Raw genomic sequence first — 15449 nt, forward strand, 5'->3', positions numbered from 1 at the left:
CGCCATCTTGGTGTATATCTAGGTATACACCAAGATGGCGGCGCCTATATCGGCGTCTGACGCCACGCATGCATGGCGTCATGTAACGTCATGCTCCCTGCCTCCAAGATGGTGGCACGCATTCACAGAACACGCCGGTGGCCAACATGGCAGCCGCACATTCGAAAAACAAATTATTATTATTATTATGTGCCTGAATACATGTTTTTCGTATATTCTGGCAAATGGTAATTCATTAAAGGAGAACTATGACATGAGTGATTTCCACTCACCTCATAGTTCTAGCCGACCTGTGACAATGAGACTGTCACAGGTCGGCTCAGTAGATCGGGAGGTGAGCGAACACATACCAGGTTCGCTCGCCTCTCGATCCTGTCACGGCTCTCTGCCGTGACAGGGGGAGGGGCTGGATTCCCCTCTCCCCGCTCCGATCTGCCAGCATGACTGGCGGAACGGACGGGGGAGGGGGCAGGTACAGCTGGCTCTGCCTCTAGATAGGCAGAGCCAGCTGTCACTCACGCAGCTGGGCGGATCCCGTCATGTAGGTCGGGATCCGCTGCGACGTCTCAGTATACCGCGAGCTGTAGCTGGTGGTATACTGAGCTTAGGGTAACGGGAGGACACTAGTTTGTGTCCTCCTGTTACCCTAAGGAGAACTATGGGGAAAAACACTGACCCCATAGTTCTCCTTTAATTTAACACGTGGTCTAGGTTATATGTTCTGTTTTTTATTGTTACTTTTCTAGATATACTGACTTGAAAAAAGGGTCGGCATGACATCCTGACACTTTTTGTATAGATTCTATTTTAGTTTGACATTTATTGTTTACCTTCTGTTGTTTTATTTGATAAGAATACTTATATTGTGCCTACAATTTAATACCTTTGAATAAAAGTTTTTTATTTTATCATACTTTTTAATATATTTTTGTTTGCGGCTAAAATAGGAGTCTTTAAATGGTGCGGATATTGGGGGAAATGGGTGTGGTTACTGGGGGTGTGGCCACTGAGGGGTGTGGTCACCTGAGGGGCGCTGTAAAGCTTTCTCGCACAGGGCTCCTAAAAGCCTAAGGCCGGCCCTGTCCACAATCCTTAATGAATCGGGCATTGATGTAGAGCACTTCCTGTAGTTCCAGGCACCCCTACAGTAAAAAGCAGTACAAGATGCCCGTGTAGTCGTGTACTGGTCTTTGCACGATTCCCACACTTAGAGGAACAATTACAGGCCTAATTTCTTTAAATTGTTAACTGTCTGCCTGTCTGTGGACAGATGCAGGCCCACATCTTCTAAATCCTTGGTAACCTTTTCCATTTTGTGCTTGAACAACTCTTTCTCTTAGTTCCTCTTAGACTTCTTTTATTCAGGTCAACGGACACCTCAGAATTCTCTTGTGAAGACTTGTTAATTCATTGGGATATCTTGACATTGGTTTATTTAACAGGTTGGCAGTGTAAAATGTTATGTGCATTGTTCATTAAATAAAAGTGCCCATACGCTGTTCAGTCCGCAGGTTGAACGAAAAAAAACAAGAGAACAGATTCCTCTATTAACGCTACAAGCGCGTTAATGGAGGAATCCCTGCTGTTTGTTCTGTTTCTGTCAGAATACCCATACAGACCCGGCATCTCATTGGCTTTTTCGGCTCTGTTCGTTCCAAGATTTTCTAACAGTCTACTTTGATCAGCTGATCGAGGGTCGCTGGCAGAAAGGGTGCCAACAGGCAGCACCCACTATGCGCATTTTGGCATGAATTTTGGTTCCTAAAGAACCGGCTGAAATTCGCATGCAGTATGGTCCGCTTTAGATGAATATCAAGTCGCATTGTGTCAGCTGTTTATGCAGAAATCCTTTTCTTAAAACTTCTTTTTTTTTTCCCTTCACCAATGTAATTTGGTTGGTCAAGTAGATGACGGGCGCGGCTATGATGACCAGACAGGTTATATAGATCCATCTGTTCAGAGAAATTATTGGATGGATAGATACATTGACTAATCGGATGTATAGACTCACCTGTCAGATACATGTATTTCTGCTTTTTCCTTAAGGTTATCCACTTACATTGTGGGTCTTATCTCTTCACAGCTCTTAACCAGATGGGATTCAGTCTGAGCCCACAGTTTGTGCAGCATGTGATGTCCCTACATGCTCCCCGCTCTGCCAACATGACCTTGCAGCTAGATGGCTTTATACAAGTTTGTACCAAGCTGCAGAGTATGACCGAAGCATTTCGGGAAAAAGACACAGCGCGATCCGGCAGTGCAAAACTGAGTTATGATGATTTTCTCACCCTGTTCGTGCAACGCCTTCTTTAAAAACATAATGGCTGATAAAATGGCTGTAAAACCTCAAGTTCTTTTTCCTAGACGTGTATCTTTACCCCATGTAATGAGCAGATGCTTACATTTTAAAGAGGTGCTGTGGCAGTTCCTGTACACTAGAACCATGTTACATTTTTTTGTCAGTCTTTTTTTCTGTAAAATAGGCTTACATAGTGACAACCTGTATTTAAATTCATATTGCCTATATTCCTCCTACTAAATTGTACAGCACTTTTGTATAATGTAAGGCTATATTCTTGAACATGGCTCACATAGGAAAATGTATAATCTAACTGTTCAAATGACATTGGTACAGCTGTAATATGATGGCTAATGAAGCTACCATTTAGGAAGCAGCTTTTTACTTTATGGGAACTTAAGCAGTACACAAATGATCTATCTTTGTTTCTAATGAAAATTGCATTTGTAATCAAACCTAAACCAACATTTTTTTTTTCACTTTTGGACAGAACATGGAAGGGCTAGAACTTCTGTCACGTTTTTTTTGTAAATCTGTGTATGCATTGGGAGGTTGCCCCTCACTTCCTGTCGTGATAAGAAATTATAGAAATCTCTCCAATGGGGACAAAGACTGCAACTAAATAGTTTCTTTTTTTTTTTTTAGTAAAGTGCTGAAAGTTTAGGACCTCTGTCAGGTTGGTATTTACATCTGAGTGTTTCTGTCTCCATTTTTTTTTTTTTTTTCTTGTCCTGGTGTCACAGGGTCAGGAAGTCGGGTAAAATCTCCCCAGCAGTTTCGAAGAGCAATAAAAACATGACAGAACTGTTTGCTCTTCTCTTACCAAGCCTATCCAAAATGAGAAAACAAGTTATGGCTGGATTTGTTCTTCAAATTGGTTTCATTTTATTATTAAATTTGAATACTTGGGATTTTTAGGATCGATAGATGTAATGTTATATATAATGCCCATTTGTAACATTGTCAACAAACAAACATACAAAGTTTTCTGCAGTTGAAAAAGTGCGGTATAGGTGGTAAATCTGGTGGGTGCCAAAACATTCCTTAGTATAAAAAACACAACAGCAAGTCAGAATTTTAAATCGCAGTTGGCAATTAGTTGTATTTGGCTTGTTATCAAACGAATAGGTGCAATTTCACATTTGTCAAATTGGTTTACATTTTAGCAGTTATAAATGTTACTAGTCCTGTTGGATTTGACCTTGTACTCACTGTCAGCTTTGCTTCCAGTCTCCTCTGTTGCAATTGTGTGAATAATGGCTAGTATACATGTGCCTCAGACTCAAAAGCAAATCAATTACAGGAAAGTCACTTGCAAATGGCCAGTTTAAGTTCAGTGTGGGATTTGTTTAAGATGCGTTCACACTGACTTGTATAATGCATAAAGTCCAGTTTCAAATTCAAACACTTTATTCCACATCTGTCAAAAATGCTTGCCAAACTGAATTCAGGAGCAAAACCTAAATGCTCATGCACACTCACCTCGAAGCAGATTAGTGTCTCTATGCAAGTTGATATGTGCTGCTCCTTTGCTGCATGCACATATCCTATTTTTGTTATTGTACAGTGAACGGGTGTATAGAGCAGTCTTTCTCAACCAAGGTGTCGTGACACCCTGGGATGCCTTCTGGCTTCCTCAGGGGTGCCTTGAAATTTTTGCACAGTGTCATGCCTTTCCATGGTGCAGGCAAGCTGGCCGCCAGCACCATAAAAAAAAAGAATGATGATAATCCTGGTAGGGTGGGATCTGTTCAGAAAAGGATGGATGTTCAGGCCTGCTCCACCTCCCACCCCCTGCCATGCTGTGGGTTTTTTTATGTTTTAGACTGAGGCCTCCAAGGTTTTGCATTCTTTTAAAGGGTGCTTTGACAGAAAAAAAAGGTTGCGAAAAACTGATATAGAGTGTGCTATTGGCCAGGAAAGCGTTTTTTTTTTCAATGAAGTCTTATGTTGTATGCAATACGCCATTTCTTCTAACGTTTGCAAGCTCAAAAGTCAATAGCAGAGACAGAGAGAAGAACTTTCTTTGCTTGCCTAGTAATGTAGGAGGCTACCGATTCTTAATTTCTGAAACTGATCAGAATGAATCAAGCCAAAAGCAGCTTTCTATGTGATCAAATTCAAAATGGACCATTGCTTGAGACCAATGCGTGCATTCCAGTCAACATTGTCTCTTTATCACCATGTTATTTTACACATGGGTCTCAGATGGTGGTCTGATTTACAGTGTACATCTACAGTTCTAGAAATTCAGAGCCTACATATCCTCCAAATGGTCACTGAAGGTACTACACCTCAAAAGTAGGCACCTATATGTTATAACAGATGCACTTTCTCCCCTTCTTTCTAACTTGGGGAAAGTAGGGCAGACTAGATTTGCTTTCTCTGTATTGCCTATAGGCAGCTTGCTGGTTCTGGGCCAATGTACCATTCACGTCTCAGCGCCTGCAACATATGCATTTTGATGTGTCGAGGTGTGTTGGTTTAGGCAGCGTACTCATTTTAAATGGGCTCTCAACAAACAAAAAAATAAGTCCTGTAAGATTTTTCAAAATGCATTGCACCACAATGCACAGAGCATTATGTATATATGCATTGCACTACACTGTAGATGGTGGTATAGTGGCCAACCCATGGGAAGGCACTGCCACACACTCATTCAGTGTGCATTTGTGTAACATTTGTTGTGAAGCACAGTGTGTATAAGCCCTTAGAACACAAAGCATGCCTTGTAAGGACACTAGTCATTTTCATATACTGTAAACTTAGTATCATCAGTGGTTAGAACACTTTATTTTCCTTTTGTATGATCGCCAATTTTAGTTTAAAGTTCTCATTCCAGCAATATTTTGTGCACTTGACCAGTTTGCCACCTGATGTCTGAAACAAACAGCTGCTTGGAGTTTTATTTGTTAAATTGTGGTATCATTTTGTATAAAACCTGGAACAGTTTGTCATAATTTGTATTTGCCAAAGCTTTAAAAAGCCCCTGATCTTTTCAGGAAAATGGGTTTCTTAATAAATATATATGTATATGTAAGGAGTTAACAAAAATGATGTCTCATTTTAGTGTGTGCTACCTGAGGTACTATTCACCATGGTATGTACTATATGTTAAACTGGCCATTAAAGCTTAATGGTTAATCAACTCAAAACTGATAATTCAGTGGATGTTGGAGAGTTAAACCACCTAATGTTTTGTGTAGCCAGTTAGGTTCCCAGGTATGCAGACCTGTGAGAATCATTAAAGGGAAACCCAACTCTGTCTGCTGTGATTTTTTTTTATATATGTGTGCCCTGATTATCAGCAAGCTAGGCAGCGGACCATGACCCGCTACCCAATTTTCTGATTGCCTGGAAAGCTGGAAGCCGATAGAACACCGACTTCACTGGCCGAGGCAGCCTGGCTTCCTGACCAATCCGGGAGGCACGTCATGACGTGCCGCTCGGCTTCCTGATTGGCTAGAAAGCCGGCTTCACTTGTTGCTGGGCAGCCTGATTTCTGACCAATCAGGATGCCGGGAGGTGGGTCATTACGTGCCGCCTAGCTTCCTGATTGGCTAGAAAGCTGACCAATCAGGAAGCCGGGTGGCATTTCATGATCTGAGTTCCTGATTGGCTAGGAAGCCGGCTTCACTTGTGGCTGGGCAGCCTGGCTTCCTGACCAATCAGGAAGCCTGTCATTATGTGACGCCTGGCTTCTTGATTGGTTAGGAAGACAGGCTCCCTAGCAACAAGTGAAGCCGGCTTCCTAGCCAATCAGTAGGCCGAGGGGCCAGTCATAACCCACTGTTTTTTTTAGTCCAATTGTACCCTATTTCTATCCCCCAAATAGTCCCTTTTTTCTTCTACGGTTTATCGCAACCAGGCACCACTGTTTTCTCCATAGGACTAAATTCGGTGGGGAGCCATTTTGTTTTCTTATCTATAGTTTTCAGCAGTGTGACATCACATCTTCTTTCTGTGGGGAGGTACTATAACAGAGCTCCCAGTCAAGACCCACCCACAACCAGTGATTGGAAACAACGTCAACATGCACGCCCAGCATGTCATTGGATTTCTATGTAATCAAGGGATATGTAGTTCATAATTCCTCCTTGGAAACACGTTGGATATGATACGCCGCTTGCTTTGATTCTTCCGGCACCCAGGCCTAATAAACTATGCAAAAGTATCTGAAGAAGTTGCACAAAAAGAAGCATTTATTAATCAAAAAGTAATGTATTATTTGTGAAAACATAATAGGGTTTTATTGTCCATAGAGAAAGGGAGCTAAGGGTGATAAGTGGGCATGAGCCTGAAGTTCAGATATAACATACAGTAAATTTAAAAAGTCTATTCATAAAAGTGAAAATGCATATTTGACATTGTGTTTTATTGAAGGAAGTTGTATTGTATAAGGACTCTTTATGCCTGCCTGCCTGGTGTACTAGAAAGCTGAGCAGACTAGCTCCATTATTTCCACTACTACCCAAAGCCTTATGCTTTCAAGGTCCTGTCACTATAGGGCAATATAGACATTTGTAGAATGACTGTAATGTTCTCTTTTTCATCATGAATATGATCATGTAGAATCTTGAAACTCCTTTACAGATTACAGTGTCTTTATGAACATAAATAAAGCAATCCAATCTTTACTAAAGAGAATAACAATAATTCCAACTTAATATCAACTTACAATTGCATTTATACAGGACCTGTACATAGCACAGCAAAACAATTATCAAATAGCTCTTGAATGGGCCAGTGCTTTGTCATGCCTCTTGTCCAGGTCTGCATGTACAAAAAAAATCAAGGGCTTCATTGGTTAATAATGGAGCAGTTGAAATAAGACATGACTATGTTGTCTACTATTAAGAACTGTACATTTTTGAATTGGTGGAAGATACCAAGATAAAGAAACAAGCCCGAACTCTAGTGCACAAAGAGAAGCAATGTAAGCCTTTTAGAGGAGTGAAGAAGGTTAAAGCCCATCTCTGGGCAAAACTTAATAGATTTGCCAATTATTGTTCCAGAACATCACATGTAACACAGTAAAGTGACATTGCTATGCATTTGCGTAACAACAAACAACAGGGGCCCTTCCCCATTCTCCACAGTGACCCCTATTACTACTGGAGTTGGGTGCTAGTTGCTGAAGGGCACAGTGGATCCTGTCAAGCACTATCTCCTGCAGGCAGGCTTCCCCTGAGGGGCACTGGAAAATAGCGAGAACCGCGTCCTTCATTTGGGAGACAGGAATGCTTCGGAAAGACCCTTTAGCTGAATATTGCAATCCTTCAGGTTTTCAGGCTGGAGTTGTAGCCATATGAGTTAGTTCATGTTAATGCTTGTTTCACACTCGAGGGAATGAACATGGTGGTTTGCTGCTGGGTGGCCTGCTGTATCTCTGCAGTAAGAGGTCTTTCATGTTTTGGCATAGCCCCCAGATGTCTTTTTGCAGGGTAGCCTCCACTGTGCACACAAGTACATCAAAGTCAGCTTTGGATGGTAAGTAGTAGAACCCCAAATTCTGCCAGGACATCTGACATATTATCAGGGCTCTCGGAAGTGTTATAATGTCTATGATCTGATCCATAGTCTCGCATGGTCTGAGGGCTCGGCTCAAGATAATTGGGAATCACTTAAGGTAGGTGAGGAATATCTGCTGGAATGCAAGTCAATGCCACATGTGGAGGAAAAAATCTTAGCTTGTACCCTGGGGTAGCTGTGAATGAGGGAGTGAAGTATTCGTGTAGGTCCCCTTTCAACAGTGTCTATTGGCTGCCTCTTTGTTTTCATCCTTTGGGCATACTGGGATCATACATGGAAGATGGGTATAAATGCTGATAAACTGTAAGCTGGTAGTATGAAACCCTGAGTTATGCTCAGAATATGCATCCCTGACCTCTCTTTCTAGTACCAATGTGCTTTGAATTGATAGGCAGTGACCTATACCTGACATGTCCTTTTGTGCTCCACATATAACAACTATCTTTATATTGCTAGTCACTGGTAATTTCATTTACCGCAATACCCAAAAAAGGATCATTTCATGATGTGAAGCTACATACATTTATCTGAAATTTTCTAACTTAAGTCTGGAGAGAAAAAAGACCACATGACCATCTATGCTTTCGTTCATCTTGCTGTGTACTGGCCTATCAGAGGAGTCAGGGCAGCACAGTAACGAACACAACAACAGTGAATGGCACTTAGTGCTACAGCCTGTCTAAGCTGACCACACCTATAATATTGTAATCATTATTATATTGGTCTAGATATAAACTGTGGGCCTTATTTATAATGGACATTGTATATAGCTATCCACTCTCCACCATGATCCCCTTTACTACACACACCGCAGACCACCTATTAATAAAATTCAGGTGGTGTGTAGCTAGCAGTCTACTTCCCACCAATATCAATGTAAGGGGCAGTTTTCCACTTATATTGATGTAAGTAGCAGTCTTTTTCTAGTGATATCAGTGTAAGGTGCAGTCTTCTTCCCACCAGCATCAATGTAAGGGGCAGTCTTTTTCCACTGATATCAATGTAAGGGGCAGTCTTTTTCCACTGATATCAATGTAAGGGGCAGTCTTTTTCCACTGATATCAATGTAAGGGGCAGTCTTTTTCCACTGATATCAATGTAAGGAAAGTCTTCTCATTGATATCAATGTAAGGGGCAGTCTATTCCCACTGATATTAATGTAAGGGACAGTCTTTTCACACTGACATCAATGTAAGGGGCAGTCTTTTCACACTGATATCAATGTAAAGGGCAGTCTATTCCCATTTACATCAATGTAAAGGGCAGTCTATTCCCATTGACATCAATGTAAAGGACAGTCTATTCCCATTGACATCCATATAAGGGGCAGTCTATTTCCATTGACATCCATATAAGGGGCAGTCTATTCCCATTGACATCAATGTAAGGGGCAGTCTTTTTCCCACAGATTTCAATGTGAGGGGCAGTGTTTTCCCAATTATATCAATGTCTTCTTCCCACCAATATCTGTGTTACGGGCAGTCACTTCCCCACTGACAGTCTTCTTCCCTCTAATATCAATGTGAGGGGCAGTTTTTCCCACTGATATCAATTTAAGGACTATCTATAATAAGCAAAGTTCCCGGAAAATACGGAATCCCAAAATAGGAGCTGTCTATAATAATCAAACAGGTAATGATAATGTAACATTTAAAAAATAATAATACATTGAAAATATGCATGTATTGGAAAGATGTACTCACTTTTTTGCCCTGACCTGGCCTTTATTTTTTATTCTTGCAGACCATAAGAAGCTGGGAGGTTGCACCACACACAATAGCTGGCAAAAGATTGTAGTCCCACCCAGAGACAAATCTGTGACATTAGCATAGTGGCATTGTTTCCTTGTTAACAGTTTACTGAGTGATTATATTTGCTATCTAAAATTAGTGTTTAGTGCTATTCATTATGCATGTGGTATACACATTCTGCTTTCTATTTTCCAATGTGATTATACTACTGAAGCCACCATTGTTTTGTTTATTTTACTTTGTATCATGCATGTACTGAATAATCATTGTGATATGAACGTGTGTTGCACCGAATGTGATTTTCAGTGAGTAATGCATGGATACATTTGAGTAGTAATAAGAAAATTATCATCTTGCAGTACAGTTCTGAAGAGCATTGTAAGAATGGCAGCAAGCTCATGTAAAATATCTAGTCTTTGTCCTTGATGTGTCAGGACCTTAGACTCCTTCATAATATTCTGTCAGTGTACTGCTGAACTCCGGGCTTTATCAGGTTAAATGCTTGTGCAGCAGAACAGGCTGAATAGGCATGCACAAAAGGGACCAGGGATGAGCGGAAGGTTGGCACAGAGGTGGCATGTGACCTCCAGGGCTTTCTAACACCAAACCCAGAGCCTTTCCATCAAAGTAACCATCTGTTTGTGAAGCAAAGTAGATATTTCACAGACCCGTGCTCAGGTCTGAACACACAGAAACCCTTTTGTTTGCCAAGTCTGTGTACAGTAAATACTCCTAATAAATGACTTCTACAGTTGGCTCATTCATCAAAAATTGTTCAGTCTTTCAACATGCATCAGAGATGTGTCCCTGACTAGAGTAAAATATGGACACAAACAAAGCCACTCCTTTTAATAAAAGGTTGTGTCCACATAGCACGCTTCCGGCAAGTATTGTGCAGTTGCACAACTATATTAGATTTGACCTTTTTATTTGTTGGGCATATGGATGCTTTCTTTGTTTAGCCAGTCTTTCCAAAAAGTAAGCAAAACAATGGATAAAAGCATTGATATTTACCAATGTTGGCATAGTGTCTTTTGTACCACGGAAAGAAAGATGAAATGTATTTTATTTCATTGCGGTAACGTTATCTGTATGATACGATTATCAGGTAACTTATGAAATGTAGGATTATAAAGTTTCTTCCACTATTCATAGACATACTAGTTTGTTCCTTTACCCAGCACCCCTATTATCACAACAAACACACACAACTGACCCTGCAACACTGAGCATTTTCTTACTAACAGAACCCCATGAATGGCATAAATTGCTACATCAATTGCATACATTGCTGCTACACAATCAGTTTACAAACATTCAATGTAGCGCAAAACATTGATAGTGTGACTAGCTACTTTTTAGGCAGAAATCCTCAAAAATCCCCTTTGTACCTTTTTCCAAAGGGTTCTCTGGCCAGTCCATTGTCATCATGGGTCATTCCTCTTTGCTGGAGACACAGACACATTCCTTACTTCTGCACTATACACCGCTCATGTAATGATGAACACTTTTCAGTGCAGTAGTGCTCAAGTCTCAAGCCCAAGCCATTATGATAATGTACCACCAGGGGATATGTCCATGACAGCCATGGCTCCAAGGAAGTTTAATAAGTGTAGCAAATTAGATGCATTTGCAGTCAAATACAGAATAAATGCATAAGTGTGAGTAGACCAGTGGTGGTTAACGTTCTTCATAAAAGGGGGCCTCAAATGTGGCTCTCAACATTACCAAAGGGCTGCACATAATGTTCAGTAAATGTAGAGAGTGAAGATGTACAACAGGAGATGATCAGGGGCTACAGGAGGAGTTGTTGGAGACTGGGGAACTGCTAGAAACCACGGATATTGCAGCCCAATTGAAAAATCAACACTTCCACATCTGTGTTCCCTACAACTCTATTAAAATTCACTTATGCAAAATTGTATGTTTCTCTCAGCATGTTTCATTATAAAAGATCAGAGCAAAAAACTAAACATGAGAAAAGAAAAAAGGGATGGACAGCACAGAAGTAAGAGTGTTACAGGAAATAAAACAAACAATTCAACTACTAGAAGCCAGTCTAAAGAAAAAAATTTTCTTTTGGCTTGAGTAACCAAAACCGCACAGTAAGTGCCTCATGTGGCTCCCGGGCCACAGGGTGGGCACCAGGGGAATAGACCCTTAATAAAATGAAATTTGTCTGTAAATTTATTGCATCATGCCAATAAACATAAAATGGTTCCTTAAACGTCATAATGTGAATAAAAGAAGAAAACATGCATCCACACTTGGTGAAAAATACTTTTATTCAAACTGGAATGTTGTAACTGTAACAGTGGTTGAAATCCAAATTATTGTGCACAAGAATCAGGGATTTAAACAATATACACAATCTCAATAAAAAAACATTTCAATAAATAGCTAAACATAATTCACATTTTCTGCATTTGCGTTTGGGCTTTCAATAAAGGTTTTTTAAAGTAAATGTCTTTAGTAAATATAATACCCGCAGAGATGTTTAAGGCTGCTGGATTGAAGGAATTTAGCAGTGCGTGGCATATATGAGGTGTTAAGATGAGCAAGCTTCAGATATCAGTGGATATGCATTAATAAAAAAGGTAATTGGCTTTCATTTTAAGGTTTTAAAATATATATGTTTCACTTTGGTCCTAGGTGGAATTGACTTGCATTCAGAAGCCTACCATTCCTCCGGCAGTTTGTAGCTTGACGGGGAATGTCTGTCTGTGACAGGTTCACAAGCCTGTGTGCCCCTTGCATATAGCCCCAAACAATACCCCTTTGATCCCTGGGGAGATTATAGGACTATCTGCCCTATTATCCCTTCTAAAGCCACAGGCTGTGAATCTTCCCTGTGTCAGCACCACTGGGTCAGCTTAATTACATTAAGTACCTCACTGCATCCTGCTCCCATTCTGAATTGTGGTACTGGATTTGGTAATTTATAGGACATTCAAAAAAATGGATTTGTAGCTTTAGGAGGGTCCAGCATATAGATAACACATTTTAAATGTACAGTGTGCTTATGAAACAAAATAAATTTTTAAGTACATAGATTGTGGTGCTGATGCTCTACACTAGAGAGTTAAGTCCAGTATATGCCAGTGATTCACTCAACTCTTTCCAAAATAAAAGCAATAGGAGATTTTAACAATAGCAGTGTCATTATGTATGTGAATACCAGCCTTAGATGTCTCATGAGTGAGTTGCAGATATCTTTTATGCTGTATGGGTCAAAAGATGCCCTATTATTAATAAAAACACCCAGATACACTTACCTCACTCTTAGTTATAATAAAGACTCAGTTTCCCACTTTAAACACACATGCCTACCACCTAGGACCTTATTATCCAGCTCACTGGCTGTGGAATCATCTGGAGGTAAAGAGCAGAGTACAAACCAGTGTTTGCGTATTAGAAATCCTCAAAATCCTAGAGCTTGGTAAAATCCCTCATTTTCTATTAGCAACATCTTCCATGCTGACTCTGCCCCACACTCCCACTACAAAAGTTTCAATTTCACACTCGTTTTCACCACGGGCAATGCGGAAATATCCTCTCTCTCCCCAGTCTCTGCCCCACGAATTGGCAGCAAGCTACAGTAAAGAGAAGATAAGAACAGATCAGAAACAAAACACACTTCCTAGGCTTAATATAGCAATATACTGGAGGTTGTGTAATTACTACAAGACAGCTACACGTGCACTATGGTGCAGCTAAACAGTGTTATTTGAAGAACAAAAAAAGAAAAAAAGCTGAAATGGACTCAAAAGCAAATTTACTTTCCAGGCCTCTGTACAGCATTAGCTTCAATGATAGGTTGGGACCCACTAAAGATAGGATCTTTAGTAGCTCCCAACAGTTGTTATTCATAGTCAAGTAGATATGTATGTCTGTTTGTCAGGTTGTGCCCCTTATTTTGTTCTAGCTCAATACATTTGTTTGGCAGATTAAGTGGTGAGAGCAAAGCATATGCATCCATATCAGGTGACGGTGTGTGAGGTATAAGCAAGCAATGGTATCGGCACGTTATGGTTAGTTAAGTGACATAACTTAAATGGTATATCCAGTGTAGGGTGTAGTTGTTATCACGTGTGTTCTATTATTGGTGCTCACCACCCGAAAAATGTGTTATGTTTTTAATGCAAATTGCTTCAGCTATACAAGCTGTCAAAGTATAATTCCTGATTTTTACAATCTATACATAAATACCGTGTTTCCCCAAAAATAAGACCTACCCCGAAAGTAAGACCTAGCACTATCTTTAGAGATTCCTGTAATATAAGACCTACCCCGAAAATAAGACCTAGTTCGGTGGTACGGTAGCATGTACTTTACCGCACTGTCCACTGTCTGCACCGCTGCCAGGGCCGTAGGAAGGACGAGGCGAGGCTGGGAGGGGATGCAGCCAGGGCCTTGGTATTCTGTAATTTGGGGGTGGGGCGTCCAGGGAGCAACCAGAGTACACGGCGGAGACTGACCACCGCGGCGCAGCTCCCGGCGGTCCTGAAATCAGCAGACACCTGTCTGCCACGGATTTTGCTTAAAGAGCTGCCGGCGGGCAGAAAACTAAATTTCCCAGCAGGCAGCGGCACAGCGTGGCATGGCCAGTGGGGTCGGAGTGAAGTGAGATGAGGGGACTGAGCCTAAGTCACTGAGGGAACTTCTGAAAAAAAAAAAGACATCCCCCGAAAATAAGACCTAGTGTGTTTTTTTGGGGGAAAAAAAAATATAAGACAGTGTCTTATTTTCGGGGAAACACGGCTTATATAGCTGGGCAATCCACAATAAAAGCATAAAGCAATTTTATTTGTTTTCAATGTTTTAGTGGCTTAGTAGGTGATCACAACAATTATATTTTTGTGACTCAAATTGTTTTGTAAAATATTTGATTAGGGCTTGCTCACACCATGTCTGTCAAACGGTGTTGATCTGCATTGATCAAGGTAGGTTTAACACAGGGGCATGTAGGGAACAGTTGTTTTCTATGTGCCCTGTTCACACTGTACAGGTGCAGTGGTGTGGTGCAGCATGTATTCATTTTTATGCAGTGCAACACTTCAATAAAAGTTAAAAAGAAAGAAAGGTAAACAGTGTGATGAGTTGTAACGCGTTGCCCCTCACTGCTTAGCAGCACGTACACAATTTATCATGTGGGCTGGTATAAATGAGCCCTAAAGAAAGATGCCCTGGAGGCTCCCGTTACTGACCCCTCTATCCAAAAAAAAACGTTCTTTCTTGACTGCCATGCTGATCCAATAGTTTTAATACTTTTTTAGTCACCCTCCTGGAACATGTATGTAGATTAGCAACTCTGGTTTCAATTTGACTTTCTGATCTGCATTTTTGTTTTGGTTCTGTCTCAAAAAATATGAATGCCAGAGATAGCCAGGCAACTAGAATTCTTTTCAGTATGCAGTCAATACCTTATGAGTCATTGACCTGGTACAAACATGCAGATATAGTAAGTCAGGGTAAATTGGGCACTACTAATCTGCATAATTGTTCCAGGTCAGTGATTCAAAGTATTTAGGCTGGGTGGTCAGCATGATTTGCAAAGTAAGGCACCAGCAATGGCAGCCTGCACATTTCATTTAGAAAAGGATTCTTCCAAGTAGTATAAAACTATAGTGAACGTGTAATAAATTGTTTAATTACCCAATATTTTTGAATCTGTCCATTTGGTGCCAACTCTTCTCCCCACCTAGTAAAAAAAATAATAATAAAAATAAGACAATGCTCAGTGATAAAAAAAATTAAATAAATATGCCATACAAAATCCTACTGTGCCTCAAATTTTGGAGAATTATACTGTATCTCTAAGTGGTTGTGATTAATCATGCAAAGCTCTTTCATCACTATTCTTTCTC

General features: G+C 40.6%; 2 protein-coding genes and 1 long non-coding RNA gene across 5 annotated transcripts in view; 1 reads left to right on the top strand and 2 right to left on the bottom strand.

Annotated features, from left to right (window-relative positions):
- Nucleotides 1–2758, top strand: part of PEF1 (penta-EF-hand domain containing 1) — a 16466-nt gene extending 13708 nt beyond the window's left edge. For both annotated transcript variants that reach the window (XM_018576764.1, XM_018576765.1), the window contains exon 5: nt 2084–2758. In XM_018576764.1, the coding sequence (XP_018432266.1) occupies nt 2084–2313 (230 nt within the window). In that variant the 3' untranslated portion in view covers nt 2314–2758. The remainder of the gene's footprint in view (nt 1–2083) is intronic.
- LOC108804858 overlaps nt 1–5334 on the bottom strand; it is a 14300-nt gene extending 8966 nt beyond the window's left edge. The window contains exon 1 of the long non-coding RNA XR_001942381.1: nt 5191–5334. This is a non-coding gene — a long non-coding RNA (uncharacterized LOC108804858). The remainder of the gene's footprint in view (nt 1–5190) is intronic.
- A 7438-nt stretch (nt 5335–12772) lies between these two features.
- TINAGL1 (tubulointerstitial nephritis antigen like 1) overlaps nt 12773–15449 on the bottom strand; it is a 48671-nt gene continuing 45994 nt past the window's right edge. For both annotated transcript variants that reach the window (XM_018576763.1, XM_018576762.1), the window contains 2 exons: nt 15238–15283; nt 12773–13175 (listed from right to left, as the gene is read on the bottom strand). In XM_018576763.1, the coding sequence (XP_018432265.1) occupies nt 13032–13175; nt 15238–15283 (190 nt within the window). In that variant the 3' untranslated portion in view covers nt 12773–13031. The remainder of the gene's footprint in view (nt 13176–15237; nt 15284–15449) is intronic.

This window comes from Nanorana parkeri, unplaced genomic scaffold, assembly GCF_000935625.1.
Source record: "Nanorana parkeri isolate BGI_ZX_2015 unplaced genomic scaffold, ASM93562v1 scaffold76, whole genome shotgun sequence".
In the NCBI taxonomy this organism is placed as follows: Eukaryota; Metazoa; Chordata; class Amphibia; order Anura; family Dicroglossidae; genus Nanorana; species Nanorana parkeri.